This window comes from Tetrao urogallus (assembly GCF_951394365.1).
Source record: "Tetrao urogallus genome assembly, chromosome: Z".
NCBI lineage: Eukaryota > Metazoa > Chordata > Aves > Galliformes > Phasianidae > Tetrao > Tetrao urogallus.
The window spans coordinates 73,495,402-73,512,748 of NC_136816.1; the positions used below are offsets into that span (position 1 = coordinate 73,495,402).

General features: G+C 43.1%; 1 protein-coding gene across 1 annotated transcript in view; it reads right to left on the minus strand.

Moving 5' to 3' along the window:
- Window positions 1–17,347, minus strand: part of LOXHD1 (lipoxygenase homology PLAT domains 1) — a gene marked incomplete at both ends in the record, with an annotated part of 125,288 nt that overhangs the window by 87,783 nt on the left and 20,158 nt on the right. The window contains 5 exons of the mRNA XM_079548336.1: window positions 730–853; window positions 3,218–3,366; window positions 4,950–5,048; window positions 16,106–16,290; window positions 17,120–17,200. Coding sequence (XP_079404462.1) covers window positions 730–853; window positions 3,218–3,366; window positions 4,950–5,048; window positions 16,106–16,290; window positions 17,120–17,200 — 638 coding nt within the window. The remainder of the gene's footprint in view (window positions 1–729; window positions 854–3,217; window positions 3,367–4,949; window positions 5,049–16,105; window positions 16,291–17,119; window positions 17,201–17,347) is intronic.

The window sequence follows — 17,347 nt, forward strand, 5'->3', positions numbered from 1 at the left end:
ACTGTTTTAGGAACCAAGTATAAGACATCTGGGATTCAAGCTATGTCCTTCCTTTTCTTACATCACCCAGAAATGTCAACGGGGCCTTTGGACTAAGTGAAAACATCAGAGCTCACTCTTTACAGAACAACCTTTCCTCTCTTTGAAGTTTACATGAAAGACTGTATTTGCATGTCTTTTGCAGTGCATATGGAATATGTTCAACTGAACTCATGAGAGCACATTTAGAAATGGTAAGAGATAGATGGAAGCTTTTAGTAAATGAATTGCAGTTTTGGTCAGAAGATGGCATTCACCTCTCCTCCTGTTCTTATGAGTCCTGAAGATGGGATTCTACACCAACACTTGTCCTTGTGTTGTAAAAGAATGCATAGCTTCCTAGCCAATAAATATGCATCACTGTGAGGCAACACAGTGGCTGTGGGAATAGCTGTCTCCTTTCTGAATGTTGGTGAAAGACTCGCAGAAGCACTGAATCTTTCATCCTCTGCCCATCATTCTCTCATCCAGGGGCATCGCGTGACAGATCAGCGTGTAGGTCCTGCACGGATTCACCAGGTATTTGTGCAGGTGAGACATGGGATGACAGTTCAGGCACAGAACTGTCTGCCACCAACAGCTGGCCCTCTGCAGGAGCTCTGGCACTTGTTCTTGTAGGGAAAATGTGTCTGGAAGCAACAAGACCTTTGTGTCTTTGCATTTCCCACCATGGATACAACATGACTTTACCTGTGGCTTCAGTACCCCCAACAAGAATGTCCCTCTGGATTTTGCCATCATCTTCATCTAAAGCAAACCAGCGTCCAACTGGGAACTGGTACACACATTTATTGCCAATGTCTTCAATGATCACCTGGGAGAAAGAAACAGCATGTTGCAAAATGCACGTGGAAGAGACAAAGGTGTTAGACAAGCAGGTGACGGAAGAACAGAAGCTGAATGCTCACGCTCTCACCTGATATTCAATATATTCAACTCTCAGGCAGTTCCTTTTCCATTCCCTAATTAGCACTGACAGGATTTCAGACAATCAGTGAGGGAAAACCAGGCTTTTTTCTTTTCTTTTTTCCTCCATTGAACTCAATCTGCATCTCTCGCAGCTTACGAGAGCAGATGTCTCTGCTAGCAGGACCAGCTGGCTGGCCTGTCTTCCTTTCCTCCAGAGCCCTTTGCTGGCTACTCTTCTCCATCAGCTGAATGGCAGCTCTTTGTTCTTCATTGGAACAGGCTGTCTTCGTTCTTTCTGTTTTAGAGCTTTGTTATGAAATAATACCAAGTAATTTTAGGACTAATCAAGACCGTTGGATCAGCTTGTGTGACCCAGCAATACTTTCTTATCCCATTCAGTTACTACAGTATGGAAACACTTGCAGATACAGCCTTGAAACCCTGCGGTAGGAATAGTTTCTATTTTGGAAGAATTTGGCTCTGTGCTCTATTCAGGAGACATTTTGCTGAAACAAGTCAGGGAACAACCTTCACTTTTAATGTTAAATTAAGCCAGTGTTATCCACCTGGAGGTTCTTGCACCTCCTGCAGCAAATTTTTCTTAGCACCATTCCTGAAGTTTGTCATAAGAGTTACTGATGTATTCTGAATGTGCAGTAAAGAGGACTGAAGATTTTTGTCCAGAAAACAAGAAAACCAAAAAACATATTGGAAATTAGGAAAAATTTACTCTCTGAAGGAGTGATGAAGCAGTGGCACAGGCTGCTCAGGGAAGAGGGGAAATCCCCATCCCTGGAAGTGTTCTGGTACAATGAGATGTGGCACTTGGCAACATGGTCAGTGGGCATGGTGAGTTAGGCTTGGGAATGTTAGAACCCTTTTCTAACCTTAGTGATTCCGTGATTCTGTGAAAATCTATTTGCTTGCGTGGCTTACGTCTTTGGAAGTGAAAATTCACCATTAGGGATAGGAAGTCCTTGTTTTTTTTTCCCTTCACAGCAAGAAGGGAGAATCTGGATTCTGTCCTTCCCGATAGACTTTTCCAAACAGAGCCTCCCATCCTGCCATTCATCCCACACTGTACTACAGCCTGCAGAATTACAGATTCTCCTTGTCCCTCAGACATAAGCTGGACATCAGCGCCAGCCAGGGCTGGGATTATCATTATGAGAGAGCAGTGCTGTGCTAAAACATTTGAGGTTCAAGAGAAGCATCAGTGCTCAGCTCACCCTCTACCAGCTCATCCTTTTTGGGTTCCTGTTAATGTATTTTTTCCTATATTTAGAAAACCAGTACTAAATATATGCTTCATTGAAAGCACAAGAAAAAATGAGAAGAACTTCCAATGCTGCTTAGTGAGTTCATTCAGCGCTGTGAATGACACAGTCCCCAAATACTGGAGAGTAATAGAAAAAAAGCGTCATAATAGAAAAAAAATCATGCTAGTGCACTAGGAAATAACTGGGCCATGGTTTAGCTCGTTCCTCCAGACTTCCCTCTGAACTTATAAGGTCAACTGCTTCTTATTTAATTGCAAAAATCTCAGCAGTTCTGAAGCAGAACACAGAGCTAAGGAGTTGGCTGCAACCAGTCCCTGCTATGGGCTTTGGGGGTTAATCTACCTAACCAGCATCAACAAGCATGCCACGCACACCACATCTGTGCTGTGAGAAGGCTTCTTTTCTCTCTTCTTCACCCCTTTCCCCACCCACCTATTACAAGGAGCACAGATTCTGTGTTTCTGATAGACAACCAACACAATAACTTTTAGTGCAGTGTGTCATGATGGAGAAAATGCATGTGCTAATATTTGCAGTGTTGTTACATCAATTGTTATCTAGTTATTATCCAGGTTTTATCTAGGTCAGATCTTCAGTGGATTACAGCCAGCTATGTTAAACTATGCCATTGAGGGGGGGAAGGAGGGGAAAAGAGAGATTAGAGGAAAGTCATTGATTTCTCCTTCTTGTGTATTCATTTACTGAAAGCTGCTATACCTTCAAGTCTCAGAGCAGGCTATTAAAAAATAGAAGAAACAAGGAGAGGAAGAAAGGAATCTTTGTGGCAGGCATGTATTTCTTGCTGTGCCAAGAAGAATCACTTGAATTTGCCCAAACTACAAGTCTCTGCAAATTTCCAGTATGAACTGACTCAATATATATTTCTTAGGCTCTGGTGTCTTCGTGGCACTGGCACTGCTGCGAGGGTGAGAAGTGAGACATTTTGATCCCACAGTAGGCTTGCATTAAAGATCAGAGGAGTAACCCACCTTTGCAAGAAACCAGCCAGCAGATCCACCCTTGTTATTGTGACCTATATTAATTTTTCTTAACCTGCCCAAATTCGGAGCATCAAGCGTGAACTTGTCTTCTGCTCCCTTTTCAAAGTTGTCTTTGTCATTGTCCAGTTTCCTCACCCCTGAAAAGATTAAAAAAAATAAAAACTGTTAACTGAAGGAGTATATAGGAATGCCACAGCTGACTGAATCAAATGCTCTCCAGGCACCAGCTCCCTGCAGCCAGGATGCAAAGCAAAGGCAGAGAGCTTTATATTTCAATAAAAAGGCTCTATGTATTGAGCACACAAAAGACCAGGATTTTCACCCTAACGTCACAGTTATTTAGAGCATCCAGAGTTTTTGGAAATATATTTCTAGATGGCCTTTATATCTTCTTTTCCTATCCACCAAAATCTGTTTAAAACAGGCTTGGCCACTAGCTGCAGATTTATAGGACGTGAGATTTTTTGCTGCATCACGCAGGAAGGATTTATTTTCTTATTAGCACCTGACATGGGATATTGGCTTTTCCAGATCTCATAGGAGCTTTCCTGTACGAAAAATATTAAAGCACTGACCAAAATTGCAGCCAGCACTGCTCCCATGCTATCATGTGAGGGTTGGGTCTGCCCGGAGGCAACCTGCTGAATTTGTGCATCCCACTCACCTGGGGAGGGGATGAATCACTTCTGGGAGGTGTTGCCCTTCTGTGCAGGTTTTACATGGTGCCTGGACAACTGTCTGAGATTTACACACCCACTTTCAGATGTCTCTGGTGAGATCAGATGGATCTCCTTGCAACTGTCTGGAGAGTTAATCAGAAGTGAGCCCTCCCCACTAAGTTTCATAATCTGCTCAAGGACACTTGGCAGGCATCACATCATTACTTCTTGACTTTGACAGGATATGTGATGTACATAAGAGAGAGAATGTTTGTTAGCTGTCTCCAGGAGTTTCCACCTGTTCTTCTCCATAGTGTGAGACAGAATTTGGTCTGGGCACTTCTCTTACTACCATTCAATTAAAAAGACTGAAAAAACTAAATTTGATTTTCTGGGCCACTGTTGTAATGCCATCTACATTGAAAACATACAAACAAACAAAAAACTACCATCAATAACTTAAAACCAGCTAATACAAACCTTGGTTAAATTATATTTATAAATGTCTGTACAAGTTCAGACACAACCTGTTCCACATGAAAAGGGCAATATCATCCTCCCAGGGCCAGAGGAAAGACACAGACCCAAGAGGCTGTGAAATCTCCTTCCTGGAGATCTTCATAAGTCACCTGGGAAAGTAACCCTGATCCCCATCTCTGGGTGAGAACAGACAGACTCAGATGGGCCCAGTATGCAGCCCAATCCCTGCCTACTCCTGTGACACTGAGCATTGCATGCAGTATCAATAGCACGTTGACTGACGCAGGGTCCCTCAGCAGTCTGGTGCTCATCATACTGGTTTATACTGGTGGTGTGTTTTCCCAAGGTTTGGGTGTGTTTTTTTTTTCAGCAATAAGGAACCACAGCCGTGTTCACAGCCCAGCCACAACAGCTTTCAGGAGCTGTGGATGTAAGGAACTGCAGCGCTCGCAAGGCCATGTGCTGTGCTTTTCACTCAGCCAAATCATTCTGCATTTGCCAGATTGCTGCTGTGCGTTGTGCAGATCGCAGGCCTGCAGAGCAGGAAGAGGTATTTTAGGAAATGATTTGCATTTGAATACCTGTGTCTCCTTTCTCTCCAAAGATATTAATGAAGACATCTGCATCTGTTCCACTGCCGCTGACTTCGCCCGTGAAAACTCGGACCACGTATTTGTTGACTGCAAGGAGAGAGGCAGAGATCCAGACAAATTAATAACAAAATAGTCAAAAATCATGAGAGTACAAATAAAAAAAAAAAAGCAAAAAAAAACAAAAGATCAGGCTGTGCTGCACTATTTTGAAAGTACATTTGAATCTCTGCTCCTGGATCCTGAGCACTTAGTCTCAAAACATTTTCCTCTTCTCCTCAAGAGAAATAAAATCCATAGGCAGAGACCCTGTCTATGACAATGCTCATTGACAGAGGTGCAGAACTCTAATATTTTGTGTATCCATTGCCCAGGGCAGGAGGCAGAGATCACTCAATTCCTGAACCCCAAACCAAAAGCTGAAATGGGTGAAAGTGCAAGAAAGGAACTCATTCTGATGTTGGTACACGGCCATTGGACGACCCCAGGCCTACAAACCAGCCTCACTTTTTCAAAACATTGATGAGTTATGGAGCCAGCCATCTGCTCAAGCTCAGAGCTGAACCCTTTATGATTAAATGAATGCACTCTGAAAAGGGTAAAAATTGAGCTGACATTACAAATAGAACAATAATGATAAAAGTGCAGTAAGTACTAAATAACAAGAAGGAGGACAAAACTGCCCCAGACAAGGGAAACCTCAATGCCTCAATATTCTTTAACTCTTTTGCCTCAGTTCACAGAGTTCTAACAACCTGCTAGAAATATGCCAACACCAAAGGGGTTAATCTGCATTAACTGAGAATTGAGATGTAATTTACAGCTCCCATTTGGCCACTAAATGACTCCCACAAAGAGTCACCCATTGTACATCAGGATCTTCAATCACAGACAGCAATTTTCAAGAAGATTTGGTCCGCACTTTATACTATGTAATTTTATCTTACTGATTAATTTTCCACTGCTTTCCAGACAGAAGAGCCCTATGGGATAAAGGGAGCAATAGAAGGGCAAGCACAGTGGCTGATGCTAGGACAACTTGTAGGATTAGTCTTTAAGCCTCTTAAGAAGAGACCAAAAGGATATTGAAACACATGCAGAGCATCAAGGGGGACAGGTAGAGAGCAAGACAATGAAGATCAATCAGTAACAGTGCCCAAAGACGTGGTACAAAGGGCACTTTGTGCAGTTTCTGTAAAAGTACAGAAGATCTTCAAGCAAAAGCGTGATGAAGTCCTTGGTCACATCCAATGCCTTGAAAAGTCTTCCAACATTGCTGTATTTCAAATCTGAGATACACAATGTCATCATATAATGTATGTTCCCAGCTCCAAAACTGCACTCACACCAGCCCCCATCCCTGCCCCTCGTAGCTCCATGTTCAGGACTAGTTTTAGCTCCTTCATCAGCAGAACACAAGCAGGATTGCACTGAGCCATACTGAATTTTTGCCACCACTCTCTCCATCTCTCAGCAATTCAAGCCTCAGCTAAAGCAGAGAGGAGCACTTCATCCTGCTCGGGAGTCCTTCTGTGCTTTGTACATCAGAACATCTTGTAGAATTGCACTGAGAAGGTACAAATTTAAATGGAAAGCGACGCTGTATCTCACAGAGACAGAAAGCATTCAGTGGCTGGCAGCATGCAGAAAAAGGCTCTCATTGCAGCTCTGGCTGAAGTCAAGCACCCTTCATTTCAAGCATAGGTGGATTTCTCTCCCTACTCTGCAAGCTCTTCATCATGAGTTATTTCAAACAGTAATATCATCTTTTCAAAAATACCCTCTTGGCTTTTTTTAATCTCAATACATAGCTCTGAGTTCATCTGCAGAACTGAGATCAAGATGTTGCCTGGATATTTTTGTTTTTTTTTCTGAATGCTTCTCCTAGCACTGGGAACATGCAAAATGCTGGTGTACAGCTGCTGAAGCTGATTCCATTTACGAGTGCGTGCTCGCTGCAGCACAGCACAAAGAAGATTTCCTGGAACAAAATTAGTAGCTTTAGAGATACGAACTGCAAGATGTCAAGAGGAAAATAGCAAAAATTTAGAAGCAAGACCAGCAGATATATTCTGCTGCCTCTTCCCATTGCAACACAGAATTTTGATGTCCTGTATGGTTACAGCACATTCCTTATCTCTATGGGGTCCCTGCTCAGTTAAGGACAGTCCTGCTCCCCTGACACCTCCCAGCCAACACGCAGACACACACAGAGCATTTGGAAGTTTTTCCAGGCTGCCATCTCTGGGAAGCAGTGGGGTGGCACTGATATGACTTCACTACATTAATTTAGCAGAGGTGTGATAGTCAAGCAGCTTGTCTGTTACTAATCAACTCAGACACAGCTTTCAGCACTTAAGGGGGAGATGAATGCTGCACTGTGGGCTGGATCTGGGCTCTTTCCAGTTGGAGCTGTGGGGTTTAATTTTTGTGAAGGAGAGTGGAGCAGTGTTGTACTCCTAGCAGTGCTCCTATGGGAAGAAGGGCATGGGGCTGCACCCAGTGTACCCAGGCTGGTCCCACTGCCCCCTACATCCCAAGGATGCAGACTGCACCCAGCATCTTCTTATCCAGCCCCACCACTTCCAAGTGCTGTCACTCATTCTCTCCCCTACCTGTGACCACAGAAAGTGGGGGCTGGAATTGGATGGTCTTTAAGGTCCCTTCCCATACAAGCCATTCTATGAGACATCCCAGCCAAATCCTTCCAGCTGAAAACTGCAGCTGACTATTCAGCCATGGGGTATTCAGCTGTTAATGTTGTTTATTTAGCAATAGAGTATCATAGTCACAGAAAGCACCATAGGATGCAGTTGCCTAAGGAAATCTTGTGGCTAAAATGACCAGGGGCACTAGGCAGGGCATTGATGCATAAGCTGATGAATTTGTAGCAGCAGAAGAATCAGATTTGGGCAGAGAAACAAACCAGACTGTGCTTCATTATCTGGAGTTATCACCTCCTGCAGGGCCCAGGGAACTCTCTGCTATATGTCCCTGCCTCCCTTCCTTGTGCGTGACCCATCATGGAGCAGGTGAGCATCCAACAACCAAGAAATGCTACAGCTCTCAGACATAAGACACGCAGGGTCAAAAGCAGCAAACTAAGTCATGGGCAGTGATGGATTTTTCTCATAAGGCAACTTCTAGCAATTATCCTTCTGTTTTCACAGCACTCCCCAGGGTGGCAATGTTTAAGATCCAGCCTGTGCTGCTGAGCAGTGAGCACGCAGATTTCAAAGGAAACAGGTAGGGCAGAGGCAACTCTACTGTCCCTGGATTGCTTCTACTAAAGAAATGTATTACTGGATTGCATGAAAAGCAAAAAGAATTGCTGCTGGAGGGCATGCAGTTTCAACTTGAGCCTGCCACAATCTTTTTGCACGAGCTCAGGAAAGAGGTTGAACATCCCGTATGCCTCAGTTCTTTGCTGTCAGCTCAAGTCAGTTGCTCCAGCCCAGACTAACGGTCTGACAAAACCACTTTTTGATGGAAAGCACTGACTTGTCAAAGTGGGAACTCCTTCATACCACTGCTGACAATGTGTTCCTGGGTGACAGCTGGTCAGAGCAACCTTGAAAGGTCAGATTATGCTTAGGTGCTCAGCCTGTGGCCTCCCAGCCTGCTTCATTCAGAGCAAGAATTTGGTTTTCTTTCTCTTCTGATGTGGGAGAGAGCCCACCTGCACCAAGCCAACACCACCTCTTCTTGGACTACCTTTGAAAAGAGATGCCTTTTTGCATTACATATCCCACCGTGCTGTCTTCATATGAACACTGCAGACAAGAATACATGCCTTTACCTCCCTACAACATAAATAAGGGCCCAAGAAATAATGGCAGAGAACAAAGCATGATGAGAACCTAAAGCCACCCCTGAGAAGTAGGGTGCAGAGATGCTCACCAGTCATTACCTGTCCCACATCATGGACCACTGTTACAGAAAGTGACCTGCACACAGGTAAGGATGATTTTTTCCCCAGTCCAGCAATTCAGTGGTGGTGAGCAGCTCCTTCAAATGAGGGCTCAAACTGGAAGGCTCAAACTGGAAATTCAGACTACCCGCAGATTTGAAGTGCATACTTTTTGGCATTTGCATTGCTTTTGGTCATCAGCACCCAAACAGCCCACCGTGTCAGCAGGGAGGAATGCTGAAGAGCCTTTGAATAGTGCTGGGTGCACATCAATAGAGGCAGCAGGATTCTGAGAGGTTGGTGTGACCCTGGGTCAGCGTTTTTATAGTCTCAGAAGAGCTTTCTAAAGCCACACTCTTTAGAAGCAGAGATTATTGCTGCTAGCGGAGGAGGAATAACACAAGGGAAAGGAAATGAGCATTTGCTCTGCTGAATATTCCATTATCCCCAGTCGCTGCCCGGTGCACCTCCTGTAAGGAACACAGTGCTTCTTCTCCCCATCCAGCCCACAGATTACAAAGTTCAGCCCCATTTTGTGTGGCTCTAATACGAAATCAAAGCACGTATCAGAACAGTTAATCATTAGGATTCAGCCCAGCTCATCCTCCTGCAAAGCCTCTGAGAAGCAATCTACCACATGCCGGAGCCTTTGCTTGTAGGATATGCTAAACTGATGTTCCTACTGTGGCTTCAAAGTGATGACGGCCTTTTGAAGTGAGCTTTAAATGACCTCACTCCAGAGACAATAGCAGTTTAGTTGCAGTCATGGCGCTCAGCAAAGGGCAGCTCACCTTGTGACAGCAGCATGTAGGACTTCGCTCATCTAATTCACAAAGATTTCCCATTATTTTTCATTAGCACAGCCCCAGCGTGAGAGCCCATTAAAAAAACCCACAGACATTTCACAAAGGAGACATCTACTTCCAGACTTCCCCAGATCTGCTATATTCAGATTTATGGAAATCACTGAAAAAAAAACATTTGTTTTAAATGTTTTTGTTCGGAATGAAGAGTAAAATAGTTTTACAGGATTGTTTAAAATCTTATTATCCTCATTGTACTTCAGCCTTGTTTGGTATAACTTATATTTTTAAATATGGTGATTCTGTTTCACAATGTTTACATAATTACAGTACATTGACACAGCCTGGGAAAATTATGCCCATCTTCACAGCTGTGCTGCACTGCTTTGTGTTGGATACATATATATCTACATACAAGCCACACATAGTGATTTCTCACTCTTTTCCAAGCTTTTTGTCCTTTGAAATATGAGATCTTTACGTAAACTGCAAATCTCTATTTGCTTCCTATGGCCAAGCTCCTTGCACCTTGTCTTCCCGGTGGTTTATAAGTTACCAGTGTTTCTTTTCATTTCCAACATTTTGATTTCTCATTATCCTTGTCCAATTTCAGAGGTAAAACAACATGCAAAATATACATTACAGGGAAAGAGGTCACAGCTGATTTGTTCTAGGTGTGGTGACTTAAGGGTATGAAAAGGGTGAAGTCTGTAGGGAGAATAAAATTCACATTAGACTAAATGGTTTCCTTTGGGGATTGTGGGGGGAAACAGATAACATGATCTCCCAGTGATATCAATTGGGAACTAAAATGTATGATTCCCTCTACAAAGGTCGTTTATTGAATATCTCAGCGTGCTGCAAAGTTTGATCCTTAGTACAGTGCATGTGTTCCATTACTCAAAAGTAAACAATTCATATTTATTTCATAAATACATTGAGCTGCATTTCCCTGTTCTGATTGCACAGTTCCAGTTCTCAGTGCAAATAAAGATGAGTTTTGATGAGCTGGTAACACTCATTAATATTTCACTTCCCCTTTCCCCACTCTGAGAAATAATCCTTTGGCTTTCCTGATTATGCATGTTTCCAAAATCTGACAGCTCATTTTGAACCCTGACCAAGAGATAATAATAGGAGGAGGACCATTCTCACTCTCTAGGCATGGTGCTTTATGAAATAAGGATCCATGGGATACCACCTACTGCAGTCTTCCATCCCAAACCTTGCTTCTTATCAGAACTTCTGGCTAGAGTACATCACTGAGAAATACTGGCTACAGCTTTAGTCCAGCCTGATCCAGTCCAGCCCTCAGGCACGTGTGTATCCCATCAGGAAGGATTTAGCTACTGACTCAAAATCAAACGGGCATCAATATCCATTGCCCAAGTGTTTCCTCAACTGCATCAGGCCCTCATGAGTGTTCAGAACAGTATTAGATACGAAGGTTGGGGGGTTGGAGCTTAATGATCCTTGAGGATCCTTCCGACCCAAGCCATTCTATGATTCTATGATTCCATGACAGTCAGCATTAAAACTCTGGACAATGAACCCTGAATTCTTAAGATAAGCCTCCTTTGCAGAAGGAAAAAATAAAACAGCTTACATTACCCAAATATATGAGTCTAGGCCCTAGTGGATCTAATAGCCTTGGAGAAAATATCTAGGTCATGTTAGCTCTACGTGTGTTCACAGAAGTGTTCTTGAAAGCACACCAGGCAGAGAAGTCCAGCACAGGCTGCTGCTTTGGGTGCACACTTTCTTATTTTTATTTTAAGGAAACTGCTCTTTGCTTCTCTCTGCCCATGGTCTTCTCCACTGACACACCACGAATACAACTACCCTTGGGTAATCTCACTGACTCTGCCACAGATGAGTACAGAGCAGGGAGTCAAGGAAAATCATGAAAGACTAGTAGATGAGGGCTGGCCTGCAAGTCAATCAGCTGAACTTCCCTCATTTGTAAGTGTAATAAGCATCGTTCTCATTCTGTAAAACTGAGACTACTCTCAGCACGCACAACATGAGCATGTTCCATCACTAACATGCCATTACCGGACTTAATTCCCAGCTGGTCGATGTGACCTTCAGTGTGCCACTATCCTCTAGGTTGTATCCGTGAAGGGTGTCATCTCTGAGGCACCGTAAAGCAACCATAAATCAGAGCAGAATCGCCAGCCTTGTGGTTCAAAGCTGGTTGTTGCCACAGCGAGGAGAAAAACTCATGTCTGCCAGCATAAGACCACGTGGACTTAACCCAGACACATCTAGTCTGGGTTTGTGATCCATTTTTTCACACAATAACAATTATGGAAGATTGTTGACAAATGCCTGATACCTTTAAGAATGGGAAAATCAAATGCAGTGAAACTTTGTTGGAAGTTCCCATCTCAAGGTGTGGGTGTGCAATGTATTTTGACTCTCCTCAGAGGAGGTGCTGCACAGCACCTTGTTTGCAAACACATTCATTAGAACTAGGCAAAATAAGGTTAAACTTCAGCCAGAAAAGGATGCTATCGCTATTTAACAGAGCAAGGAACATTACAGAGTGATGTCACATATGTGGCTCTATCCTGTTGTGAATATACAACATCGGAATAGTTTGGCATGAACTAACATCTCATGCATGTCTACATCCCATCATGGCCAATCTTATACTATTTTAGAGTTCTGGTGGCCAAACAGCCAGCTGGAAGTCAGTCCTTCACTCTGAACCTCATCTACAACAGCCATATTGGTTAGACTTGACCAAAATTTGTAAGATCAGCACAAATCGCAATGGCACAGAAATCTGGATTCATTTTCAGGTATTTGTGATCTTCTTTATGGCTTTAAGGACCAAGTGAGTAGAAGTTCCCTTTCATTGCATTTGCTTTTGCACTTCATTGGGTCAGCAGTTCTTACTATGCAGCTACAAGCTATGATTTATGCCCTCCTCCCCCACCAATTGAGCAGGACATTAGACACCCTCAGAGTGATCCAGAAACACAACACTCAGATAAAAAACACCACCTGTAATCAGTTTTCTGCCAATCCCTTGCATTAAGACTCAGCCACAGCCATACAAACCTGAAGTTTGAAACCTGAGGTTTCATAAAGCCAAGTGAAGCAGCATGAGGCCAAACAATAGCCCTTCCTTGTAATTAATACCTGCAATGTAAATTAATCCAGGCTGCCAGTAGCAGCTGCTGGGTAAATAAGAATCTGTGACACCATCACTGTCAAGGGACCGTGGGTATACAATGCCACGGATGTGAATACAGGAAACAGAGGGCCATTCAGGAAGGAGCACTTAAAATGTAACGTGTTCTCCTTCAGAAATGCATGGCATTCAATGGGGAACTTGACAGGAGTCATTTTATCCAGTTCAACAAATACAGTCACTCAGCTGTCTGTAATCACCCAGTCTTTCTCCTTCCACTGTAACTCTCTTTGGATTTCATAAAGAACTCCATGCTACTTTTTTGTCCAATTTTTATTTCAATTTTATGTTGACAATCTAGGGGGAACATTTTTATTTTTTGGCTTTTTAATAATTCATATTATTATTTAAATTAACCTCTTCAATATTGACAGCACTACAGGGATTCTCTGGTTGGCCTCTACTCCTCAACAAGGCTGAGCCTCCTGGTGACTTGCAGGGTTTGGTCCAAGCACCAGCAGTCCATTTCAGATATGAACTCTCCATAGAACAAAACAGAAACTCAATAGAATATGTCACAAGAGTTTTCTCCAGTCCACATCCCACATAAATCAAATAAAATTTACACATTGCAGCAGTGACCTCTGGCTCAAGGAAGGAAGGTAAATCCTTGTAACAAAGACATGAAAGCTCTCCAGGAGAAGATCAAAAGCTGAAGATGTTGTAGGAGAGAGGGGACACAGAGAAAACTTGCTTGGTTACCACTAAAATATTCCAGACTGAAGAAATAAGGAAAATAGGAGTGAAGAGACGTGGCCAGAAAGTTAAAGAGCACAGCAGTGAATGCTGCTAATAAGAACACAGGCTTAAGAGGGAGCAATCAGTCTTACTCTACAAGAACATAAAATCACCAAACCACATAATTGTTCATTTGTCTAGTAGCCTAGAAAATATGAATACTCAAAGAAAAAATCCAACTGTTAAATTCATTAGAAAGAAAAAAAAAAAAAAAAAAAAAAAAATTTAGGGCAAATCACTTGTACGTATGGAGAAAATCACATCACAATCTCATTTCAGAGACTTTTCCGGACTCAGAAAGAGCCAAACGAATTCAAATGAATTTACGTTTGCAGCTGACGGTTCACCTCAGCAGGCTGGGAATGTTTATCTTTCATTAATTATGGTTCAAGGGGAGCTGCAACCTGAGATAGCAGAGCTATCCCTCTCCTCTTACAGACCCAGACCTGCAGCCTGGATGGCGTCCAGCCCTTCACCCGCGCCCCTGGCCTCAGCCCAGCTCCCTGTGTTTGCATGGCAGCTGCGGAGCTCCTAGGCTGCGGCGATCAAAAGTGGCATTCTCTGACAAAGGTGACAAGAACAGATGTATTTCTGACAAATGCCTGCTCGAATCTCTTCTTTCATACCCTTAAGGCAAGGAGCAATCTTATTCGTACTTTCCTGGACATCCTGGAACAAGCATGCGGTTAGCAGCTGATCCATAACTCAAAGCAACTCCTCCAGAAGAGTGTGTGTTTGGGAATGGCTTTTCAGCTGCTGAGCCACAAAGTTGTTCCAGCAAGTTTATGGAAGCCGCACTGATTTTTACCAGCTGAGCGTTTACCCCGCAAATCTGTTCCTGTCGAGAGATAGGTGTTGAGCAGGATGGAGGAAATCACATGCATTCGTTTGAATCAGCTCTCCCAGGCAGGAGCAGTAATAAATTCAGAGAGATTGTTGTTGTCATTTGGAGATCTATTAAGATTGAGTAGTTGACTTCCTTCTCGAGAGAACCTTTCTTTAATTGTGCGTTGCTTTTGACTCATCCATTACCTTCTCCAGGCTCCTTCATCCCCACCCAGTATACCCTGAGCTCTTCATCTTCGTGCACTGAGTGGATAAAAGAGCAATGAAGCACTTCAGTGTGCTCAGTCCCACAGTCACTGGGTGAGTTTTTGGCAGAACATCTCCAGACATTATCTCATTCCCCTGTGGCATTCACCCTAGAGAGGTCTGCATCTACAAAATGCTACCACATACATTTCTTGTCAATATGTCTTATTTCTGTATGCTAACTCACATGAAGCCTTTTGCGCTTACATTTCAACACTGAAGCTGCTGTGGATGAACAGAACTTAGCAGAGGTAAATCATTTAACAACTCAGGGACAAACAGTGCCACCGTGTACATCAATAAATTAACAAAGTTTTCACTTTCTAAAATAAAAGCCAAGTGGTCCTGTTGACAAAGCCAGCATAAGAATCATAGAATCAGAATGGTTTGGGTAAGAAAGGACCCCAAGGATCATCAAGCTCCAACCCCCTGCCGCAGGCATGGCTGCCAACCTCCACATTTAATACTAGACAGGCTTGGCAGCCCTACTACTAATTCTCAGAAAGATGTGATACTAACAAAAGCCCAATTTTCCCCTCATTTCCACTGATCTACACCCCTCTGTTTTCTCAGGCTTATGTGTAATGGTGGGTGTACTTCATTTTCTACGCCCAGTATTAAGCTCCCGGAAAGACACATTGCACTGGTGAGGTCAGCAGGGAAATAAACTTGGTTGCCTCATTAACACTTGAAGATAAACTGCTGACACCCCACCTGAGGCTGATTTGCTGGCTTCACTTCCATATCTCGATCACCTTCCCACTCATGTTACATGCACTGCACATCACCACATGGCCTACACGCTGATATCAATTTAGGAGCACTTGTCTGGTTTTCAAGCTGCCCTGGCTTTGTTTCAACATCATTAGCTTAAAATCACTCTGAAAAACAGGCATGAGTTCAATATGGATGTCATACACGTTTGGCAAACTGGTGTAGGATTGCAGTGAGAGTGTTGGCTTATTTATGGAAATTTTTGGCGGGTCATCACCAGAGCATGGAAACACTGAACCTCAACTATAGGATTGTAACCACCCTGCTTCTTCTGATAAGACACACCTGTACTGGTTCCACATTCTGGGGCGGGATGCCACCCACCCATCTGCACACACTGAGTCTAATTTAAAGCACGCATCACGGATCCTTCTGCACTCAGCTAACAAGAGGAGCTTCTCCAAACAGTGATGAATCCTGAGATTCATCTGAGATGTCAAACGTAATGCTGGAGGAAGAAATTATGCTCTGGAGGCATCTTCCTATTATTTCCCTCTCCACTGACTAAGAAAAATTTAAATTATCTTTAAATGCAAGATTACTTATTATATGGCTGAAGTAATCTGAAAGCAACACTGTGCCTTCCAGCACGGCACCAGAAAACATATTTTTTCTGAGAAACACTTACTTTTGGGCACATCCATAGGATTCAGGCTTCCAATGAGGTCCCTGACATATAGCCCATCCCCATCCTCCTTGCTGAGCCAGTTGTTGCAAGGGAAGTAAAAACGGAGGTGAGGTCTGTTCATGTCAGTCACGATGACACGATCCAGGAACCAGCCTGCGTTCAGTCCAGTGTTATCATGCTCAATCCTAGAGGAAGAATAATCTGTTTGAGGGCCTGGATTTGGTATTTTCCTTAAGACTGGGCACTAGTGCTACCGTTTTTTGAAATATTTTATAGGCAAGGCTAAAGTACACAAAATGCCTTCTTATACCTTCTTATACTATCCACAGTGTTCTGTAAAACTGATGGGTCTTTACAGATTACTTTTCAAATAACAGCCTTCCATATGTATGCAAGCACAGAGTCACATGTGCACAGGTAAGCTATTATTGGCAAAAAGATGCACCCATAGACACAGCTGCATTCATCACAGTTCATTTAGTAAATACAGTCATCCACCTTCTACTGCATGCCTCAAACACAAGACTCTCCAGTTACTCTGCCTCTCTTCTGATCTCTCCTCTTCCAATCTTGCCAACTTTCTTTGTACTATTTACTAAATAATTTTTAATTTTATATCTGTCAGACAGTGGTTAAACAAAACCATTATCACTTTCTTTACACTAATTCAGCAGAAGGGAGCAACAAACCCTTTCTGCTAACTGCAGAAATGCAGTATAACTGCATTGGTACATAACAACCATCCCAGAAGTTTTCATCTGTAGTTGTGTGTGACAGGAATAGAGACCTTGGTGGGGAGTATGGGTAGTTAATAAGCAATAACTTAGGTGTTTTCACATTTCAGTTCAAATTTCAGGCAGTAGACAATATTTTACCATCCCTTAACTTCAACTTGATGGCAAAGTGCTAAGAAACAATGAATAAAACATGGCAACACCAAAGTCCATACAGGCCATCATTCGATTAGCCCTTTGCAGAGCAGGTTTCCTTGCAGTGGAAATATCATTCAATTACCTTATTTTCTTTATTTGTCCAACATTGTTGGTTTTCACTCGGAACACATCTGTTTTGCTCCTCTCAAAGGCCGTGCTGCTCCTGCAATACAGACACACCGAGAGCTATGGCAGGAGTACAATAACATTGTCAATCAGCCCACAGTGTCATATCAGGATGAAGAAGTGTCATTTCTAGCACTGGGCAGACCTATTTTCCAATGTGCTCTTTGCTGTGATGTGCTCCAGC